Consider the following 25,214-nt stretch of genomic DNA (forward strand, 5'->3'; position numbering starts at 1 on the left):
ACCACATCACGGTCGTGTTGTCCATCAGAACTTGAACTGACCGACCGCAAAGGGAAGGGAGGAAGGCCTTGAGTGCCAAACGTATTGCCCGCAACTCTAGAAGGTTGATAAGAAGCAACCTTTCCTCTGGAGACCAAAGACCCTTGACCTCCAGATCCCCCAGATGAGCACCCCACCCTAGAGTGGATGCATCCGTTATAACCGTGGCCACCGATGGAGGTAGATGAAAAGGCTTTCCTTGTGACAGATTGCCTTCCATACTCCACCAAGTCAGATCCGCTGCAGTTTCTCTGGAGATCCTCACTGACTACCTGAGATCTCCGTTGTGTTGAAACCACTGCCTGCGGAGGCACCACTGGAGTGCCCTCATGTGCCAGCGTGCATGGTTGACCAGCAGTGTGCAAGAAGCCATTAGACCGAGCAAGCGAAGGACCTTCAGGACTGGAATGACCGCTCCACTGTGAAACAAAGGAATCATTTCCTATATGTCACGAATCCTTTGAGGAGGAGGGAATGCACGACATACAGTAGTGTCCAGTACCGCACCTATGAACAGGTTGCGCTGGGAGGGCACCAGGTGAGATTTGGGTACATTTATCGAAAAACCCAACCTGTGCAACAACCGAGTTGTCTCCTGCAGGTGATGGAGCATCTTCTCCGGCGACTCTGTCTTGATCAGCCAGTCGTCCAGATACTGGAATACAGGAATCCCCGACCTCCTGAGATGTGCCGCCACCACTGCCATCACCTTGGTGAAGACTCGTGGCGCAGTAGTAAGGCCAAACGGAAGGACCGCAAACTGGTAGTGTTGCGACCCAACCGTAAAACGGAGATTTTTTCTGTGCGACTTCAAGATGGGAATATGAAAATACGCATCTTGTAAGTCGATTGACACCATCCAGTCTTCTTCCATCAGCGCCTGAAGAACCTGAGCAAGGGCGAGCATCCTGAACTTCTTCTTCAGAAACAAGTTCAAGATCCTGAGATCCAGGATTGGCCGAAGCCTGCCATCCTTCTTAGGGATCAGAAAATACCAGGAGTAGCACCCCTGACCCCTTTCCTGCTCTGGAACCACCTCCATCGCACCCTTTCTGAACAGCGCCAGGACTTCTTCCTGCAAGCGAAGCAGGTGGTCCTCCGTACAATAACCCTGGCAAGGAGGGTAATTTGGGAGAAACTCCCGAAAAGGAAGAGCATACCCATTCCCCACGAGATTGAGAACCCAAAGATCCGATGTAATCAATTCCTAATCTCGTAGGAAATGGGTAAGACGGCCCCCCACTGGGCCGGCATGATCAGGAATGGAGGATCTAGGGCTGCTTTGCTGCGTTGGCAGGGGGCTGGGAAGGAGAAGATGAAGAGGAGGCGGCGACTTGACGACCTTTGGGGCGTGCTCTCAGTCTGCCTCTGTACGCCTTATACAGAGTGTTTGGCTGCTGCTGAGGCTGCTGCTGATTGGACTTGAAGGAACGAAAAGAAGTTCTGCCAAAACCTCTAAAGCGTTTTCCAAAGGATCCCCTGGTCTGAAGGCCCAATGACTTAGCGGTTGCCCTGCTGTCTTTAGGTTTAAAGTATTTTATTGAAGCAGGGTGGGGTAGGACACAAGGGGGCAAGGAACAAATAAACCACAGGAACCGCACAGCAATGTGCATCATACAGCAAGTACAGTAATGCAGTTACAAGTTTGCAAGAGGCCCCATCCGACTCGGGAGCATAGCTTTCGCACCTGTGGTCACATACAAACAACGAGGGGGGGGGAGGAGAAAGGGAGGGGGGGACGGGATGGGGGGGGGGAGGAAAGAAAATCAGGGGGGGAGGGGGGGACCAAGAGAGAACGGAAGAAAAAAAAAAAAGAAAAAAAAAAAAGGGGGGGGGAGGGGAAGAGGGGAGGGGAAAAAAGGGAGGGGTGAAGGGAGGAGAAGCAACCCCGCTCCAAGAACCTACCTAACCAAACAGAACCCCCAACTACCTAACCCTAACCCACCCCCTGTACTGTGCCAATATCTACAGTCTCCACTACATGCAACTCTCCGAAAATCCCCGCTATACAGTACCGACCCCACCCAATCAAGCAGGCGGGTCCGGTGGCGGTGTCAGTCTTAACAACCTAAGGTATCTAGGGCAGGTGATCTCCCGAAACTCAGAACATAACAGGCTGTGAAAGGGTTCCCACAGTTCCTCAAAGGTATCAGTATCCCCCAAGGCTACTAAGGACATCTTCTCCATTCCAAGGACATGCTAGAATCTGTGCAGCCAACCAACTACAGAGGGAAGTGTGGTAGTGCGCCAGTGTATGAGAATATTCTGCACCGCTGACCCCAGCGCAATTGCGATCTGTCTACCTCTCTTAGATCTAAGGGGATACATCAGCCCATTCGGCAACCCTAGCAGAACATAGGCCGGGAATCTAGGCAGTTCTATCCCAAAGCATTTGTCTACTTCGCCCAAAACCTCTTCCCAGTAAGGAGCCAGCAGGGGACATTCCCATAGTATGTGTGTTAGGGTACCAGTATTGCCACAGTTGCGCCAGCACGTCCCTGGTATTGCCCTGTCCATCTCGTGCAGTTTCTCCGGAGTACGGTACCAGTAGGTCGAGATTTTAGTGAAGGTCTCCGTAAGACCCGTGTGGTAGGCCGAATGACGTGCGCGGAAGGAGATGTGTTCCCATTATTTATGGCTCAACACGCGCCCGAGCTCACGCTCACAACGTTCCCGACCGGGGTTGTGAATATGAAAGGAGGGGGGCTGCAGCATTTTATACAGGTCTGAGATCAGTTTAGCGTCCGACGTGCGAGTAATTAACCAACGCTCATACGCCGTGATTTCCCGGTGTGCCACGTCGCTCACTTGGGGTTGTAATGCCCAGTGGCGCGCCTGCATGTATCGCATGCGCTCCGTTTCCGGGAGGCCATAATCCCTCCTCAGGTCCGGGAAGGGGACAACTCCCTCAGGGCAGTACAAGTGATACAGAGTGCAGCAGCGGGCCACCCGCCAGCGCTCATAAGCGCCCTGCTCCATCCCGGGGCCGAAGTCCGGGTTGCCAATGAGCGGCGTAAAGGGAGAGGGGAAGGTGGTAAGCTCGCACCTGGCAGCCACCGAGTCCCACGTCCGGAGCGGGACCCGCGTTACCAGAGACCCATAGAGATTGGGGGGTCGATGGGCCCGCTTCAAGAATGGTACTTCCTGCAGCGTCCTACCCGCCACCGCCTGGTCCTGGAACAGCCAGTGCTTATCAGACTCCCACCGGCTCCATTCCACTAGATAGCGGAGCTGAGCGGCCTGGAAATATTTCCGCAAGTCCGGTATCCCCAGCCCCCCGGATTCCGGTGACAGCATAGCGATGCTTCTCTTGATCCTCGGCCTGCGACCCTGCCACACGAACCGCGCAATGGCAGTCTGTGTCTCCGCAAGCCACCCCGCGGGGGGCTGGAGCGGCAACGCTCTGAAGAGGTAAAGCACCTGAGGCAGGAGGGTCATCTTCACCGCGGCCACCCTGCCCAGTAACGACAGCGTGCCCTTATTCCACCGGCCCAATTCCTCCCTGATTTTCGCGCCCAGAGCGGCGTAGTTGGCCGTGACCATCTCCGGGAGGGAGGACGCCAATAGGATCCCCAAGTACGGGATCCGGTCCCTGGACCAGCTCAGAGGGTAAAGCCTCTGTAGTTCCGCTCTAGTGGCGTTAGTAAGCGAAATGTCAAGGGCGGCCGGCTTCCCCAGGTTCACCTTGAAGCCCGCCACGTCGGCGAATAAGTTCAGTTCCTCTACACAGGCCGGCAGCGATCTCCGCGGATCATCCAGTGAAGATCAGATGACGGAACTTCTCCCCAATCCCGAATTTGCTCAGGACCTTCTCTAGGTAGGGCCAGTGCACCCTGTCGAAAGCCTTCTCCGCGTCTATGGACAGGAGCATCCTCTCCCCAGGGATCCTGGAAGCCTTCTCGAGGATGTGCGTCACCCTCTTTGTGTTATCTACTGTTTGCCTACCGGGCACGAAGCCCGCTTGCTCCGAGTCAACCAGGCCTGGGAGGTGCAACGCCAGGCGTGCAGCTAATATACTGGTGAACACTTTCAAATCTGTGTTCAGTAGCGAAATGGGACGGTAGGACCCACAGGCGGTCCTGTCCTTACCCGGCTTCGGAATCACGGAAACCGTGGCCTGGAGAAATTCGGAGGGGATGGCTCCCGGCTCTGCGAAGGAGTTAAAAAGGCGGGTCAGTAGAGGCGCCAGTTCCTGACAGAAAGTTTTATAGAACAGCGGGATAAAGCCATCCGGACCCGGGGCCTTGCCCAATTTAAGCCGGGATATCGCCGTGATCACCTCCTCGATACGGATGTCACGCTCCAGATACTGAGCCTGCTCCTGAGACAACGACGGGAGCGGGACCGAGTCCAGATAGGCCATCTCAGCCCGGGCCGAAGGGGCCTCCCGGTGTAAAGGTCAGCATAAAAGCTGCGAAAGACGTCTGCTATTTGCTCATCAGCCGTGACCCTACCACCGGTCGGGTCCACCAGTTCCTTCACTCGGTGCTGCTGGTGTTGCACCCTAAGTTTATTAGCCAGGAGCCGCCCACACCGATCGCCCCCTGTATAATATTTGTGTTTCAGGCGAAGCATCGCATACTCCGCCCGGTCCGTGTCAAGGGCCGCCAGGAGTTTCCGTGCCGCCTTCAGCTGCCGCCACACCCTGGGGGCCCCTGTCCTGTGATGAACCTGCTCCAGCTCCCTCACCTGCTGGGTGAGCTCATCTCTCTTGAGCTGTCGGTCCCTATTCTCGGCCGAGGAAATCGCTATAAATTCGCCTCGGAGCACCGCCTTCAGGGCTGCCCACTGTGTCGCACGAGAAGTATCCCCAGTATCGTTTATGGTCTGAAAATCCAAAATGGCCGCCCGGATCTGATCCACCACCGACCACCTGTGCAAAAGCGTGTCCCGGAGCCGCCAGACCCCTCTCGGCCGAACCACCGGGGGCAGAGTGAAAGCGCCCTCCACCGGGGCGTGGTCAGAAAGAGAGAGGACCCCCATGTCCACACTCTAAGCCAAAGGGAGCATTGGGCCCGACACAAGGAGATGATCTAATCGCGCATAAGATCTATGGGCATGTGAAAAGTAAGAGTATGCGCGGGTGGTGGGGTGGAGGTGGCGCCACATGTCATGCAGATCCAGCTCCTCAAGTCGAGTTCGAATCGAGCCCGAAAGCTCACCCAACTGGTGGCGCCGCTGCACAGACCTGTCCATCGCCGCGTCGAAAACCAGGTTCAAATCACCCCCCAACACTATGTGCCTATCAGAGGTGGATGCTACGTCCTCCAAAGCCCTGTGTAAGAATTGGTCCTTGTGATCATTGGGGCAGTAGATGGTGCCAACAGTCAGTGCTAAACCCCCCATCTTGATCCTGTACACTAGAAGCCTCCCTTTCTGTTCTGCTACCTTGCACACGACCTCACCCCTGAACCCTCTAGAAAACAAGATCGCCACCCCTGCCGTCTTGGAGGCGCTAGAGGAGAACAGCTGCGTGGGGAACTTAGGGGTACGCAACCTCGAGTAGTCCTTAGCCAGCAAATGGGTCTCCTGCAACAGACAGATATCCGCTTGTGAGTTTTCTAACAAGGATAACACTGCCCGCCTCTTAACCGGATTATTCAGCCCTTTCACATTGAGAGTGAGCACCTTAAGAGCCATCAAGGAGGGGGATCAATGGAGCACATGTCAAGAGGCAAAGCCCCGCAGGCAAACACAGAAGGCACAACTCGAGGCCTCAAAACAGAGCAACTTTGAACCGTCCACTGGCACAGTACAGTCCCCGTACCCCAACACCCCACAACTAGAAAAAAACCCCATGTCCCCACACAACCAAATCTACACCATCCCCCGCAACTGGCCCCCCCTCTAGGCCCCAGAATCAAAACATCTGCCCACCTGTCCCAACCCCATTCCCTGCTACTCAAACTTTCCAAAAAAGACATTGTCCCAGTCCGGCCCGTAACGGGCAGGGCCGTGGTAAATCAGTCTAGTGGACGTGCAGCCACCTCCTCCAGCACTCGCCATTCCTCCCAGCCCACCCCCCGGATCCCCGCACCTGCAAGAGGAATAAGCTAGAGTAGACTCCCCCCGGAGTGAGTTCAGGCCGTCAGGGCCACTTCGCCGTTCGCCGCCACTCTGGAGGCCTCCTGGATGGCGGCCGCCATGTCCGCCCTGATCATGGGCGAGCCCGGACGCTCCGACTGAGAAGAGGTCCCCCCTCCAGCTTGCTGCCATCCGTCACGAGTGCTTCGCCTCCGCCGCGGAGCCGGGGTATCTGTATCCGATGCTGTGAGGCCCAACACCGCGCAGACATCCTGGAGGGACCGAAGCTGATGTAAAACACCGTTCCATCGAAATATCAGACGGAAGGGGTGCCCCCAAGAGTACTGTGTCCCTTGCTCCCGGAGGAAGTCAGTGGCAATCTTGAATGACTTCCTCTTCTGCAGCGTGACTGTAGATAAGTCCTGAAACAGGGTCACAGGGTGGTCCCGGAATCGGAAAGATTGCTGCCCTCGTGCTTCTCGGAGGATCCGCTCCTTCAAGGGAAAGTTCGGGAGGAAGGCCAGAATGTCCGGGGCGGGCGCCGTAGCTCTGCGGGGGCGGCCCACCCGATGTGCTCGGTCTATGCGGATCCGAAAGTCCTCCGACTCTCCCAGGATCGCACGAAAGAGGGCCACCAGATATGCAGTCACGTCCTCACCCTCCTCACCGGACGGCACACTGCGGACCCGTATGTTGTTCCGCCTGGACCGATTTTCAAGGTCCTCGGCGTGGGCCTGTAGCTCAATCTGCTGCTCCCGCAGTCGCAGGACCTCCTGCTGCAGATGGGTGATCTCTTCATCCCTGGAGTGACCCGCTTCCTCCACTGTGTTCACACGTTCCCCCAGGGAGTCCATCTCTCTCCTTACTTCGCGGACCTCCCCGGCCACCTCACGCTTGAGCGTTTGAAAGTCCTCCCGAAGGGAGCTAAAGAGCGATTCGAGAAATGATCTCGTCACCGGGGGTTCTCCGCCATCTGCTCCCCTGGTCGGGGCCGGGGAGGTCGTGGTGGGTTGGGTTCCACCGCTGCGTAGGGCGCCGCGACCCAGCATGTCCGGCAAGGTTCGGTCGCCCCGTCGCTGTCCTCTAGCGTTCGACATCGCAGCTGAGTAGAGGACGTTGAGGGCAAAGAAAGCAGCTATATGCCAGCCGGGGGCCGCGCCACACAAAGAGCACCAGGAAGGCCGAGCTGTCCGGCCGGAGACCACAAAATGGCCGCTCTGTGATGTCGAGGGGCCAACGCCCAAGATGGAGAACCCCTCTCCGTCTCTGATCCGGGACCCAAAAATCCGGCCAGTGGGCAAAGTCACGGTGCGATGGTCGCCGGGGCCCGTAGCCTCAGGGGGAGATCTGCCCCGGGAGCCCCGTTCCTCTGCTCCGCTCAGACAACCGGCCGGAGCGGCCTCTCCCAGCGGGCCTCTTCAATCCACGGGCTGGCGTAGTGAGGCGATGTCGACTCCGCCTCCGCTCTTCACCTCCGCTCTGCTCCGCTCCGCACAACCGCCGGACAACTCCGAGCCGTTCGCGAAGCCGCTGCTGACTCCCACTCCGACAGTTCATGCGCCGCTGCGGGCTTCACACACAGGCGGCTGGGCGCTCCGTCACGCTCCGAGGGTCGGGAGACTCGCGGCTTCCGGCTCGCACACGGGCCATGCAGCGGGCCCCGACCCGGGCTTCACCGCCAGGATCTCACCCCCGACGGCGCAAACCGGGCTCAGTAGTCGCTCCACACCTCCACCGTGGGCACCAGGCTCAGTCGCCGCGTAATCCGGGGGGGAATCAGCGGTTACAAGCGGTGCAGGGATTCAGGGGTCCGGGAGCTCTCGGCAAGTGCGACCTCTCAGCCCGCCATCTTGGCCACGCCCCGCCCTGCTGTCTTTAAAACGTTCTAAGGCAGCATCTGCCTTTTTGCCAAACAGACCAGATCCGTCAAATGGCAGATCCAACAACGCAGACTGGACATCCGTGGAAAACTCAGAAGACTTTAGCCATGCAGCTCTCCTCGTAGTCACCGAAGAGCCCATGACCCTAGCCACAGAATGCGCTGTGTCTAAGCCACTCTGGATTACCTGCCTTGCTGCAGCCGGAGTGTCAGAAAGGACTTCCAGGAGGTAATTTCAATCATCTTTCGGTAACTTTGGCACCGATTGTTTCGCAGTGTCCATAAGGGCGTGGATATAACGTCCCATCAGACAGGTCGCATTTGTGAACTTTAACGCCATGCTGGCAGAGGAGAAAATCTTTTTAGCAGCCTGATCCTGTTTTCTCGACTTCTTTTCTGCAGGTACCTGTGGGAATGCTCCCGTTGACTTCCTGGAACAGGCAGCCTGCACCACTAAACTCTCAGGCAGAGGGTGAGTGGACAAAAATTCAGGTTCATCTGGAGCAACTCTGTATCTCCTGGCAACAGCCCTAGATACTGCAGGAGCGGACAAAGGTTTCTTCCAAACATCCAAAATTGGCTCTGCCAGTGCATAATTAAACGGCAGAATTGGTTCAACCACTGAGGATGGCGAGAGAAGGACCTTCGTAAGAAGGTTCGATTTAAACTCAGCAGTTGGTAGAGTAATGTTCAACAAACTTGCCGCCTTCCTTATCACCATATGGTAAGGAGCCACATCCTTAGAGGGTGCATCCGGCACTGAAACTAAATCCCACTCAGGAGACAGTTCAAGGCCACTAGCCACTGTTAGGTCATCAAATGGGTCCTCAGACTCCTGTAGCTCACCCTCCTCTAAATTACCTTCTCGAAACCTTTCTTCCTCCAAAAGCATCTGGGCTTCACGCCTCGACCTGTGCTTCAAATACGAGGCAGACGGATCCACTGTCGACTCAGACGGCGCCGGCATCGACGTCGGACGAGCGATTTTCGGACGAGGTCGATCAGGGTTCGGCATCGGAGTTGATGGATTCGGCGTCGATGGCTTCGGAGTCGAAGGCCTCGCTGGCGTCGAAAAATGCCAATGCGGCGCCAGAGCCGGCATGAAGGGCATAAAGGGAGCAGGAGCATGGTCTGGGGAACACCCAAACCATACGCCAACGGACCCTTGGGACCAGCAGGTGCCCCAGTGGGATACATAGCCCTGTTATATATCCCAAACATCGCGTTCAGGAACTGCAACGGATCCTGACCTGGAGCCGGGAAGGCAGGGTACATACCCCCGGGCTGCTCATGAGGGCGTGGAGTCGAAGGGACGTCGACCTCCTCTTCGGGCTCGTCCACCGGAGTAGACGGACCCGCTGGCAACGGAGTCTCTTCCTCACCAACCACCTCCTCCTCCTCACCTTCATCCTCCCGACCTGAAGGATGGGATGGTGCCGGAGATGGATTCGCTACCTACCCTGGTGAACCTGGCGAATTCGCAGGCGACACTTCACCCTCGGCGTCCTGCTCTTCCGAAGCCGAAGACACCACAACCTTTTCAACCAGCTTCACCTGCGACTTCGGCTTTGAACCAGAGCCCTTCCTCGAATGATGCCTGGACTCATGGGTTCTCTTCTTGTGTTTCTTCTTTGAAGAATGTGATGCATGGGCCGAAGTCGAGTCCGAGCGCGACCTCGATCGAGACCTCGAACGCAGAGTTCGCGACCTTGAACTTTTCTTCTCTTTTCTGCCTTTAAGTTTCGCCACGAGAAGCTTGGTTTCTCTCTCTCGGAGGGCCTTGGAAGTCATTTTCCTACAAGACTGGCAGTCCTCGACATCGTGGTCGGAGCTTAAACAACATATACAGCATTCGTGTGGATCCGTAATGGACATAGTCTTCCCACACTCGCCACAAGCCTTAAACCCGGTCTTCTTCGAAGACATGTCGAGTGAGAAGACAAGAAGCACAATTATCACAATGTTACAGCAATTGCTACGGACGATCCCTAGAAAACCGTTAGCGCCGACAACGCGGAAAAAAGGGAACTAATGTCATCACGCCGGCGTCGGCCTAATATGGTGTAGGTGACGTCAGCGGAGTCGCGCGCGATGCCGTGCCTCTATGACGTCGCCCACGTCGGCGCGAAGCTACGAAAGAATTTCCGAATGTTGCTGACGCAAGGGGGATATTCACAAGGTGAGGAATCCACTGGCAGATGTATCTATCAGAAAGAGAACTCACCAGTCATTGGGAAGCGGAGAGTGGCCAGAGTGTGACAAGGTGGATGAGAGAACTAGTGAAGTGGGCGGACTGAGAGGGGACCTTTCGCTTACAGACGGCCCTCCTCACTGGGAACGAAAAATCAATGGAGATGGCTAGGGCATGGGTGGCACTGTTGGGGGAAAAAAAAGACTGACGACGCTGTTGACGACCAAGAGGAGGTGGTCCCTCTGGCAGGAGACTGTGCTCGGGGTCACCTTGTTGCTCTGAGAGGGTCCTGTTGCTGGGGAATGCTGACATAGTGAACATTTTACCCCATTACACCACTAGCCGGGGATCAAGGGCATAGAGCCCACGATGCATTCTTGGATCAACCAATGCTCAAATGCAGCACTCCTAGGGGGTGAGGAGGGAAGAGGGGTTAGGGGCGAGTTGGGAAGGCCGGGGAGGTGGGATTTGTTGGGTGTTATTTGCACAGGGTTAGTAGGTGTGATTTAGAGCTGACGGAATTCACTGGCTCACACTGTAGTATTCAGGGGTGGGGGTGGGCACTGGGTTTGGGTCTGCAGACCATCATTTTCTCCGCAGGTGGACTACCGACAGACCCTGAGGGTTCATCCTGTATTTGAGTTTGCCAGTATTGAATATTGAGGTGGGCATAATATCTTGCCATAACGCCCTGTTGGCCGGTTTATCTAAATCATTATATATGGATACATCTCTAAAATTCCAACATATTCACAACTACAATAAAAAAGTTTAAATTACTAAAAAACAGCATGGACAAATCTCAAGACATCAATTCCTTAAGATTGGCATAACAAGTTTTGCCTACTAGACCATGCTACATACAAACATTTAAATAAGGCCATCACAACTACAGTTGAAGAATCACTTTTACAAATCCTAAGAGATTGTATTTGGTCTGTCAAACTTAGGCACCGTGATAGGGTAACAATCTCAGTACTTCTAGGTTCAGCATATTTTGGACAGAAAAACAACAAAGTGTTCCTCAGTTTCGTCTAGGAGAGTACAAAAAAAGCAACACCGGTTTAACAGAATCCCATGTTGAAGTATTAGCTGCAATTGCAGAGGTTCCAAATTTAAACAGGCAAAAACAATCAACGGGCACACACCGGACGAGTGTAGTTTAAAAATTACTCTGCTTTGGGCACAGATTTGTGTTAAAAGCAGAATAAGTGTTGTAAAGCTGCCCGCACAGCTCAACAGTTCGTTATGGGAAGCAGCTCTCCCAAAATTGCGACTTGACCAGAACCAGCGTTGCCAGAGGTAAAGGATGGATATTCCCATAAATTAAGTAGGCTTAGGCCTTTTTGTGCTTTTTTTTTTTTTTTTTTGCATAAGCCAACTACTTAATCTCCATAGAGGATGGCAGTTTTATAATCTCATGAAGTCCCCCTCTATAGTTGGGGAGTTCACTGGTAAACCACAAACACCCAGTAGACTAATGGCCTCAGAGCGCCCAACTCAGTAACAGGGTTAATACCTAGGTCCTGTATTAATGGCACCAAGGACGTATCCCTCCCTAGACCAGTTAGAGCTCTGATAACATTGTTTTTGGTGGTGCCTAAGGTACCCATATTACAGTGGCCCTATAGTTCAGCACCATATTGTGCTTCACCCCTTTCTTGCATCTTTCCATAGCTGGAAGGATTAGAAACCAAGAAGTCTTTTTTGCAAACATGAGAATTGAACCCGCTCTATGGTTTATCATGTGTGAACTTTTAGAAATCTGTGGGGCCCAAGAACCTGAAACTGTCAAGTGGATCCCTAGGTAGTCAGACTCCCCAACCCTTTCCAGAGCTTCTTTTCCTACATTTACAGTCCCCTTCGCCCTTTTCTTCCTAGAATAGGTCATCTGTTTAGGTAGCATGGATTTCAAGATCGTATTCAGATCAGTACAGGCTGAAATTGTCCACATGATTTTGGAGGCCCATCTTAGTTTTGGCCACTAGAAGGGTATCGCCTGTGCAAAGAAGATACTGAACTTTCAGTTCTGCCATGATGGAGGGAAGGGAAAGCAACTGGGCAAATAAAATTGTAAATATTAAGAAGAAAGAGGGTAGGAGCCAGGATGCAGCCCATTCGCTCACCCCTATCAATAGGAACTTCCCTCTTATGCCACACCAGACTCTAGCATAGTTCTCCACATGGAGGAACAGGATTATATTTAGCAAATAACATGGGATCCCCATCCCACACAGGGCGTCCCAGAGTTTCTTTCTGGGCACCAGATTAAAAAAAACAGCAGAGGTCGATAAGCACTACAACGACTTCTCTCCCTCCATTATCTACAGTCTTCCACTTAACTGAGAGAAAGCAGAGACTTGGTCGATTAAACTAGTCTTTGACCTAAAGTCTGCCTGTAGGTGACATAGAATATGGTTTTCGTCGGTTCAGTACAAAAGCTGCTCCAAGACTGGTTTACAGAAGACCTTTTTGAGTTGTCCAAGCGGAAAATTGGGCAGGATTTTGAGGGGGAGAGATGGATCCCCTTCTTGAAAATAGGGACAATCTCTGCCCCTTTCCACGTAGCAGGCATAGCTACCTCGCCACAATTTCATTTGTGAGCGCATTGAGAACCCAAATGGTGGGATACGATTTTAAAAAGCTGGGATCTTTTCTAATCCAGGGGCCTTCTCTCGTTTCAATGAGACTACAGCCAAAGCATTCTCTGCTGGAGAAAAAAACGACAGGAGTGGAGTGTAAGTTGGACGTGGAGACGTGGAGACGTCCATCAAGCACAGAGAGGCCTGATCTAATAAGTAGCCACTGGAATAAAGGTTTACAAAGTGGGTATCCCATTCACAGCACAGAATAGACTACTTCAGGCTTCCTGAATTTCCCACCTCTTGCACAAACTAGTAGTCAGAATTTCTGGATGTCATCATTAGCTGATGTCTAAAATATTGGACAAATGTTCACTCCTATGCAGCTTTCGCTTGCTTTATTTTAAGTTATGCCGGCCCTGGGTATAATTTCCAACCTTTCACAGTGTGAATATCAGCTGAGTGTTTGAAAGTTCACTATCATTACAACCTCTTTTTTTTCTCCCATCCTTAAAAAAAGTTTTCCTTTTGACCTTGTCAGGAGAAAATTTCCAAACTTCCGCAATAATTAGCGATTAAAGAAGAGTTTGTGTAAGCCCTTAAACATGCATGTTAGTTTGCTGGTGTGCACAGACTCTAAAGGGAAATCAAACCCTACAACTACAGCTTCCTGCTACTCACTGACCCAGTATGTAGATTTGCAGAAAAGTGGCAAAGTAAGGCAGTTGCTAGTTTACAAACCCTGCCATAACATGAGCCCTAGAATAGTCAGAAAGACTATAATCAGAGCTCTGATGTAATGATAATGCTGCCATAATTTGTCTCCTCATTTCTTGCTACCAAAGGGCCATGTGGACTTTAACAGGACAAGTAGATTAATGAAGCAGAAACTTTATTAAATACAACACCCTTGGGTTGGACTATAAACTCATACAAACCCAAATGCAAACCTATTACTACTAGGCAAATCTGGTTCTCTCGAGGTTTATGCGTAAGGTCACATGGTACAGCTGTAGATCAATTACCTCAGATTGCACACACTCCAATTTGAAATATTCATGAAGTACTTACGCTTATAAAATACTGCTCTGAAAGTAGTTTTTGGAAGAAGCTCGTAAATCTTTTCTAAAACTGTTGCTCCGCCCACTAACAGTGCATTTCCATTCCAAACTTGTACAACATCTTCACGATCACGAACACTGACACTAACACCAATTACTTCATCATCTAAAAATATAAGTTCCAGAAAAAAATACAAAGAATTAAATATTTAAAGTAGGCTTGAAAACTTATCACAATATACATAACATGCAAGAGAAATAAGGCAGAGTTGTCAAATCAAGCATGTGGTGGTGGAGCCAAGTACCCACTGAAACAACTCTTGCACTCCTAAGTGTAGTCTCATTCTCCATGGTACTGAGACCTCGTAGTGCAGCAAAGAATGCAAGTATTTTTGCACTGCATTCAGCTGTTTGAATTCAGCACTCCAAGTAGAAGCAAGACTACGGCCCTCGAAACTTGTGGCACCTCAAATGGTCAATCAAAGGCACCAAGTCTTTGTTCACCGCCCACAATGTTAATAGATATAAAAGTTTCCAAGAGAGAAGAAGTTATATCATATGGATAGTAACTGCCCAGTAGTCTGATGCAGATACCAGTGAAGACAGATACCAGTGAAGAGAGTGAGAGCTATAAAACATCCCCAGCCCCTAATATGTTCTTTTATTTTCAAGGTGGAAATGAAGCCAGCAGAATGCCTGACCGTAATATTCATAATAGAGAAACAAAAATGGACTAATTAAGCCTTTGACATCAGCTTAATTGTAGAAGGAACACAAAAGACCACAAACACATGCATCTGAAAATCTGATTTTAAGTTCAAAATAAAAATTGTTTGCTATCTGGACATGCTTACTATGACGATCAATCGGAGGAGCTCTGAAATGTGAAGGGAAATATTTTTGTGGGTTTATGGGAAAATCCAAAAAGACCTTCTGTAAAAAGTAAGGGTGGTTCAAAAAGTCAAACTTGTTATTATGATATAAAATCTAAAGTTATTTGTAAGAAGGTCTTCCATTATATCACTCCAAGTGGACTACAAGAAATTATAACCAGCGAGACAGTGGTATCCAATCACTAGAAGTCTCAATTTCAAAATGTTTATGCGCAATAATGAACATTTTAACAACTTTGTCTTAAACTGGATAGGGTGCATGCAAAGAAAATTCTTCTTGGAACTTATAAGAGCACCAACTGTTCCCAGATATCACTTGCAAGAATATATCTTGGTTCCCAATTCCAACAGGAAAAGCAAAAAGAAAACAAGCTTTGCATCATGCACGATAGAGGGTACTTTTCTTTTTGGAAGCCACTAACCACGCATTGGGCACGTGCTATTTTTGTGTTTTTTTTTGTTTTTTTTACTTTTGAGCAGGATATTTCCCACTGCTCTCATGACACCACTATTAATGAGCTTGAAGCGGACATGTTTCTCTACAAAGAAACTGTTTCCGCATTGACAAACCTGACAAAATAAATTAAAGTTAACAAGGTTGAATAAACTTGTGCCCAGACACCTGCAGCATTTACTAACAGTTAAATGTGTATGCATGCAACTATTGCTGGAAAATGCAAAAGTTGCATCATTTTTGCAGCTTACAAGGTGTACTCCTCAAATTCTTAGTACACTTTTGGCGGAAAATGTACTGATGCTACCAATGCATACATAACTTCATTATCCAGTAGATGTTCTATTGTCTCGATGGTGAACAAGCTGCAGACTTTGGCCAGGACCGTATGATAACGCCTGGTATGAAACAAGTCCTCACCCTGGTGACCAGACTTAGTCTCTGCATTCTGTGTCTAGTTTGTATAGCTGAGCACTCTGAGGAGCAAACTTTGGATACAGATACAGATCCACAGGGGAAAGTTACATTCCAACGCATGGAGCAGGTTATCATTGTATTGCCTGGGTGACACCCGGACTTGTTTGGCGGCATTTATATTGCGAGGGTTGTCCCCTACTTTTTGGTGCCTTATTTAGTGACAGCGCTTCTATGCAGTTTGCTTTTAAGCGTGTTATACATTTATGCGTGTTCTACATTTTTTTAAATTCAAATACGAGTGGCTGGGACTGAGGTCTGGAAAGGCCATGACAAAGATCAGAACTGCCAGTGCCTGTTGGGACATCGAAATTGGGGTCTTTTTCTAGCCCTCTTTAACAAAGTTTGCAGGACCTGCGGCACAATGGTTCCCTCAACAATAAAATCAATTAGCCAGTTGTTTGAAAGCTACATGGGGAATTTCAAAAGGGCATCCGACAATTATGATTCTTTGGTCACTGTTGGAAAAAGAATATGAATTGGTTTGTTCTACAGTCACTACCTCTTCTGCTCTATGGGTGGGGTACTAAGCCATGTGCTTTTATTTAATACTTGCTGTTTGTCAATCTTGCCTTCTTTTAAGGGTGGTACTCCTGGTCTACATTTGAAACCAACTATGCTAAGGAGGACCCTACATGTTATCACTTCACTGCAATTTTGGATTACATCCAAAAGCATTTTTTCAAGTGTGTGTGTACTGCTTTATTTTGTCATTAGTGGAAGACACTCGTATGACAACTGCATGTTGATAATCTTTTCAATCACCATTAAAGGGTTTATAGAGGCTGATTTTGTTTAAGGTACCTGTTTTGTGGGGTTCTATCTCCTTATGAATTAAACTTGGATGGCAAGTAACTTGGATAGAAGGGATGCATAGCAGGGTTTAGTTAGTTATATGATCATTATACTGTGGACTTTGAAACATAATCATCAAATGCAATAACAAACCCACCAAAGTTTGGGACAGAGTACACTCCTCTATGCAATTCACAAGGGATTGTCAGTGCCACGTGAGCCCTTATCTAGTCTTAAAGCAGCATACCTAACAAAAAAACCTTACCTGTTGCACAGGAATCTGTAAACTGTTCCCCAATAGTGGCCAGCAGCAACTCCTTCCAAACAACAGCCTAAAACGTTATATAAAAATACTAATATAAATGCAAAGCTTCTTAAACATACCCACTCCTCGTAGACGGTAGATGCAACAAACAAATGCGAAAGCATCAAGAGGAAAGTCATTGGTATAAGCAGCAACATATAAAAAGTGCGGAACGTAATACAGAATGACAGCTATCTTATCAGACTCTTTTCATTGCGGTGTACCCATTTATATACGTTTGGTTTCAGGATTAACCAGGTTTCTGCATACACATACCATCACCTACAACTATTCAGTCGGCGAACAATCATGAATTCCTGGTTAGTAAGACTACTGTTGCCCCACCCCAGCCCACTCAAGAGTGTATCTATAACTAGTACAGTGAATTATAAATGATGCCTCTTGTACATCTGTAACATTTGCACACAATGCCAATTTTAAACATTACAGTGTGTCACCTTTAAAAGGTGCTGCAAATGTTTAGTAGGAGGTACCTGGAACATGTGCATGCTTTAAATTCCTTCAATGGGAAGTACACAAAGGGTGACCAGTATAAATATAGATGGCATTGTGGTCATCAAGGCCAGTGGCAACTGTTCGTTCAATTGCAATTTCAGACATCGTGACCAGCATCATCTGAATGTTAAACATTGTGTATATTGCTTGCTGGATCTCAGCCCAGTACCTACTTAGTTTAAGGCACTGCCAAAGGAGATGGGCAAAGGTAAAAGTTATGTCATATTCCCCTCCTCAAGGTGCTCTGCTCAGACCTATTCCAGCCTGACCTCCTTTCTGAAGTATGGTATCAGTATGAAATCATCTTTTCAGAGTTTCTTTTCCTTTCAGTGTGTACTGCTGTATGGGCCTTTTCATAGGCCTTGTCCCATTCATTATCTGCAATCTCACTTCCAGTTCTTTTCTCCCTATGTTTCTGTCCTGGGAATTCTGTGAGGTCACGAGACGTTGTAGTACTAATTAAGGGCTGTAGTCTTACCATTAAATAATCAAACCTTTTCATCTCTGGCAGTCCAAAGTCTTTTTTAATTTCCTCAAAACAAGTAATCTTCGCTTTATTACAGTGATCCTGCAATCAAGCATTTAGCTTCTCACCAGGTCCTGAATCCGCCATCATTGACACCAGAGATAAAGCCACGATTGCCGAATCAGTGGGTCAATTGTGAGGGATAAGACAACTCTTCTGTACCCCCAAGCCATCCCAGGGGATTCTGTTTTGGCTCCCCCACATGAACGAACAGCCATCTCATGCCAAGCTGTTGTGTTTCATATAGGTACCCTAATATAGGCCTGGGCAACATCATACCCCTTCACCTAGACGACCTCCCCTACACTACGCTGTAAGGAGCCTTTTAGGATTGAACCTTTAGCTAGTTCTAGTCCTGGAAGGAGAAGGAGTGTTTCTCCTAAACAATAGAGTCCTATAAATCCATCAATAGACACACAGTATGAATGAAATATGAATGAGTATGTATGAAAGGGCTCTTAAAAACCAGGCTGGGGCTACACCACCTTCCTCCCCATATCTATGTGCACGGTTCATCCCATAAGTGATCATCAAATCCAACAATGGCTAATACAAGCAACATTGGACAAAGGAGCCCTAGATACTTTCTTTATAAATATAGCACCTCTTGCTAGTCTTTGTTAGAGAGAAACAAGACTTCCAGGCCGACACACTGACCAGAAACGCTGAGGCTCCTGCATGCAGACGCACCAGCTGACAGTGGTATGAACATCCCTGGCGGGGAATCCAACTCGAGACCAAGAAGGGCTTCTACATTCTCATACTTCAGGTAATTGAGTTGGACTAAATACTAGAGGGATTCTTGGCTTCACACCTACTCACATGCTAGGTATACTTACGGATATCTAGATAGGCATTGTGGGAGTACGCGCACTTTATCATGCATTTTATATTCCTCTATTTATTCATGTTTACTGTAAGATGGTAGAACTGTACTATCCTTTTATATTCACTGTACTGCTAATCATATATCTCTGCTACTGTCTAATGGTTGTTGCAGCTCATATATTTTACACAAGAATAACAATTGTTCAATAAACTCTTATTGAAACGCCCAGACTCTTTATTCGGTGTATCCCGGAGTTAAACTAAATGAGCATGAGTGACTGAGCAAAAAGTAGTACATTGTTCCCACGATCCCGAGGGATCAGGGTTGTCAAGTTCTAAGGCTACCAGAAACAAATCTCTCCCCGATAAGAGGAGACACTAGTGGCACTGTGAGCTAGCTAAATGCAAATAGGCTAACATTTCCCATGGGGGTGTACGGAACCAGTCTGCCACCAATCCCACAGTTTATGTTATCCAAACGTGCAGGTCCTGCACAGTTACTATAGGAACTACACGATAAAGCTTTACATACCCCTCTGCAATGTCTCCAGCTCAACTGGACATAATCCGCTATCAGGTGGTCTCAATCCTGCCCTGAATCTCTCTATTGGGAGGTCACTACTTGGTGTACCTTGGCCTAGACGCAGTGTCTGCAGGTACAAGATGGCCACTCCACTTCTCACTGGTTGTGCTCAACTACACCACAAAAAATAAATAGGTTGCTGGCCCAGCTCCATATCGGCTTTGTATTTGGGGTAGTTAGTGCTACCACGCAGATTTTGTCATCTCCAGCTGGAACCATGAGAAAGACTCATCACTTGCTGCACTCCCATCCAATCGATTATGTGGATAACCCCACACCTGTTTTCAAAACTATTAATGTATGTGCCTATACAAACAAGTGGATGGAGCACACAAGTCAGCAATGAATTTAGAAAGTGATGAGTAGGCAGTGTACATAGTAAATGAAAGTTCCAACAATGAGAAGTTTTATTTTTCCTTGTTGAGCTGATGAGTGAGACTGACAAAAGGCACAATTAAACAGCCTGGTAAAAGCACAACAGCCAACATATGTTTTGCCCGCAATAGACTTTGTCAATGTTAATATTTCCGAAGTTCACAGAAAATCCCCATGTCCCGGGCAGGACAACGTGGTGGCGAAGACATATAATACATATTCAAGAGAGGAGAGCTAGAGCTTCCATGTTGTTTATGGGTCTGATTTCAAGCGTAACATTTAAGTGAGTGATGAACCTTCTAGGATTATAGAACTGAGTAGGTTGATGTGATGTATTCAACGAGCAACGTAAAAGTGAGCCAGTCAAGCAGCTTTCTCAAACAACATAAGCTCTAAATCACCTCTGGACTATGTACAACACGTCCTCACCACTTTTTAAAGGCTTGTGTTAAAGTGGCACTGTACCAGTCTTTTTTATTTTCTTTTTTTTTCGCTCCTGCCCTCGCCTCGGCCCTCCTCCCTCCCCTCAGCCCTCCTCCTTCTGTACCAGTCAAAGTCGCTAGTGACTTTCAAAGTAGAAGCCAAGATGTTAAGAGTCCAAAACAACAAATTCAGACTCTTCATAACCTTTTACTCTACACCTTCATTCGATCCTTCTACACCTACAACTGCTCCTCCTCAAACTTAATTTACTCATTACAGACCCACTAAAAAGAAATGGTGAAGAGGCGTGCTAAACTTTAAAAACTTGCAACCATTATTAACGGAGTCTCGTTCAAACCTCCTGAAACATTTTAAAGAGTGGATCTACAACCTACATCTTGAAAAGAGAAACAAACAGCTACAATGTGTAGGGAAAAGAAACTATCTTTAAGGCCACCCAGCAATCGGGCTATAGGCACTTGAGAAGTGCTGAATGATGGCTGGCAAACAAGGGGGAGAACCTCATCAACAAACGAAGATATTCAAACCAATCGGATACAACTTGACATCTCAGAAGTCCGTGTTTGGCAATCTGGCTCATTCTATGTTGCTAAAAGGCTAACACAATTGAAATCTTAGCTGTGGAGAATCTGATGCAGATTAAAAAGCAAAAAAATGGATACAGTTTAACTTGTACCTCAATTGAAATGCATTTAACGCAGATGTCCAAAAAGCAACCCTACATGGTCTGGTAACTTTCCTGACATAACAAAGATTCTCGAAGGGATGGCACACTTGGATTACTGTGATGTAATTGACATCAAGCTCCCCATAAAGATCACAGATAAGCAGAAAAACATCAAAACATTAAGGCCAGAATGTACATGAATATTTAAAAAGACAGACATGTGAAGTTCTCAGCATTGTGCTGGCTCCTATTGGAATTGGGATCAAACTCCCATCACTGCACATGCATATAGGCCCAGCGAGGCCACACACTGACTGGAATCTTTGTTTGACTACTCAAACCAGTCACATCAACCCTACTAGTTTCAAAAACAGACAGACAGATTCTCGAAAGCCCACAGCCCTACTCTAAAATGTGCTAAACCAATGCACAAGGGCAGGACAGTAACACATGCACTTCAGGAGGGTCTTCAAAACTGAGCTGTTCGGGCACATCTGAGACTGAGGCTCTGAGCCAAGACAAGCAACCGAGAACTATTAAATTAAGGAATCACAACACAAAATGATCATAATTATACCTACTCTCAAATATTTTCCACACAAACTGTTTGTACTAACGTCCTGAATGAATGAATACGCGGCCTCACATGATTGCTCTACTGTTCCTGTGAGGTGACTAAATCTCTCAGGGATCCCTGGTACTAATTGTGCCATCTGTGGTCCTAAACACCTAGAAATGAAAGTGCTTTGTGAGTGTGCTTTTCTGCCTCACATCAATGAGGAAAAGCGCAAAAGTTCAGATGATAACTTGGCTTGGACTCTTTTCTCATGGCACTCTATGGTTTGACCACGATAGTTCACCATCTTAGTTTGGCTGCCTGCATCCGACAGCTGATAGTTTACCTATTCCACTGAACAATGTCACTCTAGCACGAATGGAATGGTGCTGAAACACACTGCCTGATAACAATGGAAGCTAAAGGCAACAAGGCTGGAAAAGCACAACAAAAGGCGAGTTAAAATCAGAGCTGCACTGCACATCTCAGAAATAAATCCCAAATTGGTCAGTCCATATTGCATAAACTAGGTCATCTAGCAGAAACGTTTACTGGTGGATAAATAGAGTATTGCAGATGCCTTGTCTGAATGGGTGATCATTTTTGTTAAAGATCTAGCTCCTCCAAGTATGTCACTATTGCACTCAGGTGAATTTAAACAAATTTAAATGGCCGAAAATAATTACTTTATTTGCCCTAATGGCGCCACGAATTTCAATAAGCTTTTCCATGGGTGCATTAGGATGACAATAGCTAAAAACCATGCTGAAAACAGTGTTGCCTGAATTAAAAAATTAAAGAGAGCAATTCCCGGCCTGCATTAAAGGGCAACTTTTGCCATATGAAGGTTCTGCCTCTCGGTAATGGCCATCCCGCACCCTTTACAATAAGACTACACAAGATCGTTTCAACATAGGCCACTGCTAGAATACAAAGTGCCATGAAACCTGCTAACGTTATCAGCTTTCATGGCTACAGTAAAAAAAAAAAAAAACACATGCATTGTACGGGTGACCTAATGGTACATTGTTAAACAAGATTTAAATCTATAGTGTACCAGAAAATGTTAGAGAGTAATTAACAATACAAGAAGAGAATAGATTATCAAACATTCTAATTGTCTTACATACTCCCTAACCTAAATGCATATTCATCTAGCTAGGTGGATGATGGGGCAAAAGTATAATTAAGGTACTTAACGTCAATAGTGTGGGTTCAACATTTAGTAACTGGATACCTTTACACTGATGAAAAGCAATAAAAATAGTACTGTGCCAAAGTATAATCATACAACCTACCGTACTTTCTTTATTAATTTTCATTCTCCATACACCTCCTTTAGCATTGGCTGCCTCTTCCCTGGAAGGAAAATGAGAATGAAATTGTTGCATTCATAAACGCGAAAGCCGATTTGGTGTACATTTTGAACACCAACCTAAACAGAAGTCTAGAATAAGGATTTATATGAAAAAATTGTGTCTTGAGGCAATCTATCATTCTGCCTATATAGAAATTTAGTGATGGAAGGCTACAATCGGCTTATCAAAGACCAAGTTAAACCACTTTAGAATGAAGGCTTCTGAAAGGTTTCTAATAATGAGAGTGAAGAGCAATAAATATTTTGCCACTATAGGTTAACACAAACTGTTAGACACATGCCATTACGGGGGCTGCTCTCGTCGCTCTTCCTTCCCGCCCTGGTCCGACGCGGTGACAAGCACCGTTGCGCGGAGGGCGAGGAAGGTCAGAGGCAGCCACTTCCGGTGTGCAGGGGGGTGCTCAGCGTTCTAGTGATCAGGAGATCTAGACGCTGGGATGGATAAAAAGCGGATGTCCACTCGGCCGCGCAGCGGGCGCGCCGGTGGCGTGCCGAAGGCAAGCCGTCTGCGCCCTTCCGCAGCCATGCGGGGACCGGGGCCACAACCCCTGGACAAAATGGGGTAAGAACACATTGGAGTTTGGCCCAACTCCTGGACCTCCGTCCTAAAACCCCAAACTTATGTACCCATAGCATGAAGGTGAAGGAGGATGTCTGCTGCAGAAACTGACAATATACGCTCTGTGTGGCAGATGAAGTAAAGCTGAAGGAAATTAGGCTGGCATGTGGGTTATTAAATGTCAGATCTATGCACAAACACAAGCTAGATGTTTATGACCGTCTGACAGATAAAAAATTGGACCTCCTGTTCCTTACGGAAACATGGCCGGATGCGGATTTGGAGTCAGACATAATTGAGGCACTCCCTGAAGGGTATACGATGGTCAGGCAGGACCGGGCCTTAGGTAGAGGGGGGGAGAATAGCAATTGTTTCCAAACAGCAGCTGTGCTACTAATTGGAACAGCTAACGGTAGCAGATAGTGAGACGGGAGCTTTTACTATTAGGGTAAATGCCCGTGCTACAATAAAAGGATTCCTGATTTATAGACCGCCAGGCCCCTATACCAGTTTCACAGACAGCCTGGTGGAGGGAATTACGGAAGCGGCTCTACAGAGGGATACATTTCTGGTGCTAAGGGATCTCAACATACATTTGGAGAACTCGCTTGATAGAGGGCTGGCAGGCTTCTGTCAGGAATTGAAGGCACTCCAATTGGATTTGAAAGTAAAGGTCCCCACCCATCAGCAGGGTCACTTATTGGATCCCGTACTTGCCAACTGGGAAGAAGTGGAAGTAAATCCGCCTATCCACGTCCCCTGTTCGGATCACTTTTTTGTGCCCTTTATGGTGCGAATTCCTGATGCTAGAGTTCAGGAACAGCCTCTCTCTAACTACCCCAGCCGTAAATGGGCCAAATTCTCCCAGGCCAAGTTCAATGCTGCTTTGACTAAAGGAGGGATGCTGAATCTGCACGTAACAATCTGAATAGACGCATAATTGAGGCCTTGGATAGTACAGCCCCACTATGCTTGAACAATCCACGGAGGGGGTCACCGAAATCGGCTCCATGGTATAATGAGGATTTGCATCGAGCAAAGGCAGAATGCAAACATCTTGAGAGGCAGTGGAGGGTTGCCTTTTTGAATCAGGCCAAGCAGGGGTACAAAGCTAAGCGGAGGGCCTACCATGGACTTATTAGAAGGGCTAAAGCAGCCTACTATGCAGGTAGAATTGGCTATGCGGAAAACTCCACGAAGGAACTATTTAAAATTTACAGGGAAATTTCCTAGTCTAAATCACCGGCTATGCCCATGGAAAGCTCAGTAGACTCATGTAATCTGATTGCGGAATTTTTTTCAGAGAAAGTAGCTAAGATCTACTCCGCTTTTCCGGGAGATACTAAAATGGGATCTGAGTTCATGGAGGATGAGCGGGAAGTCAGGGGTTTGAACACACTAGAGAATTTTATTACTCCTCCCCCTGAAGCACTACGACAGATCTGCAGCTCGACATCTGTTAGATGTATCTTTTAGGACGCATATGGTGCCTGAGGGGTGGAAGCAGGCGGTGGTGCTCCCCCTTCAGAAAAAGCCTAATATCAGCTATGAGAAGTTGAAGAACCTGCGCCCGATCTCGCTTCTACCCTATGTGGCCAAAGTGGCAGAGAAGGTCGTAAATTCCCAACTGATGACGTATGTGGAGGAAGCGAATCTACTCCACTCAACACAGTTTGGATTCAGACCCCGCCACTCTACGGAGTCAGCTCTGCTAATGGCTGTTGAGACCATCAGACAGGGGGTGGACGAGGGTCAGACTATGGCCCTGATCCTCCTAGACCTGAGCGCAGCCTTTGACACTGTAGCACATTTCACCTTGCTACAGTGTCTGAATAAGGGAGGGATCTCAGGGGCTGCGCTGAAATGGAGTCAGTCCTTCCTGTCTAATCGGAGAATTTCAGGTTAGGCAGGGAGATTACCACTCTAGAGTGGTCAACATGGGTCAGGGCGTACCGCAGGGTTCGGCCTGGAGCCCGATTTAATCTTTATGTTTCTCCTGTAGCAACTATAGTAGGGGGCTATGGTTTGCGAATTGTGTCCTATGCCGATGACACGCAGCTGGTCATCTCCCTGTCGCGGACACCGG

At 48.3% G+C, this 25,214-nt stretch overlaps 1 protein-coding gene across 1 annotated transcript in view; it reads right to left on the reverse strand.

Moving 5' to 3' along the window:
- EIF4E3 (eukaryotic translation initiation factor 4E family member 3) overlaps positions 1–25,214 on the reverse strand; it is a 123,004-nt gene that overhangs the window by 28,179 nt on the left and 69,611 nt on the right. The window contains exons 4-6 of the mRNA XM_086938916.1: positions 22,490–22,550; positions 16,658–16,724; positions 13,787–13,942 (exon numbers count right to left, since the gene is read on the reverse strand). Of these exons, the coding sequence (XP_086795042.1) occupies positions 13,787–13,942; positions 16,658–16,724; positions 22,490–22,550 (284 nt within the window). The remainder of the gene's footprint in view (positions 1–13,786; positions 13,943–16,657; positions 16,725–22,489; positions 22,551–25,214) is intronic.

The sequence above is a fragment of the Lissotriton vulgaris genome, chromosome 9 (genome assembly GCF_964263255.1).
Source record: "Lissotriton vulgaris chromosome 9, aLisVul1.2, whole genome shotgun sequence".
Lineage (NCBI taxonomy): Eukaryota > Metazoa > Chordata > Amphibia > Caudata > Salamandridae > Lissotriton > Lissotriton vulgaris.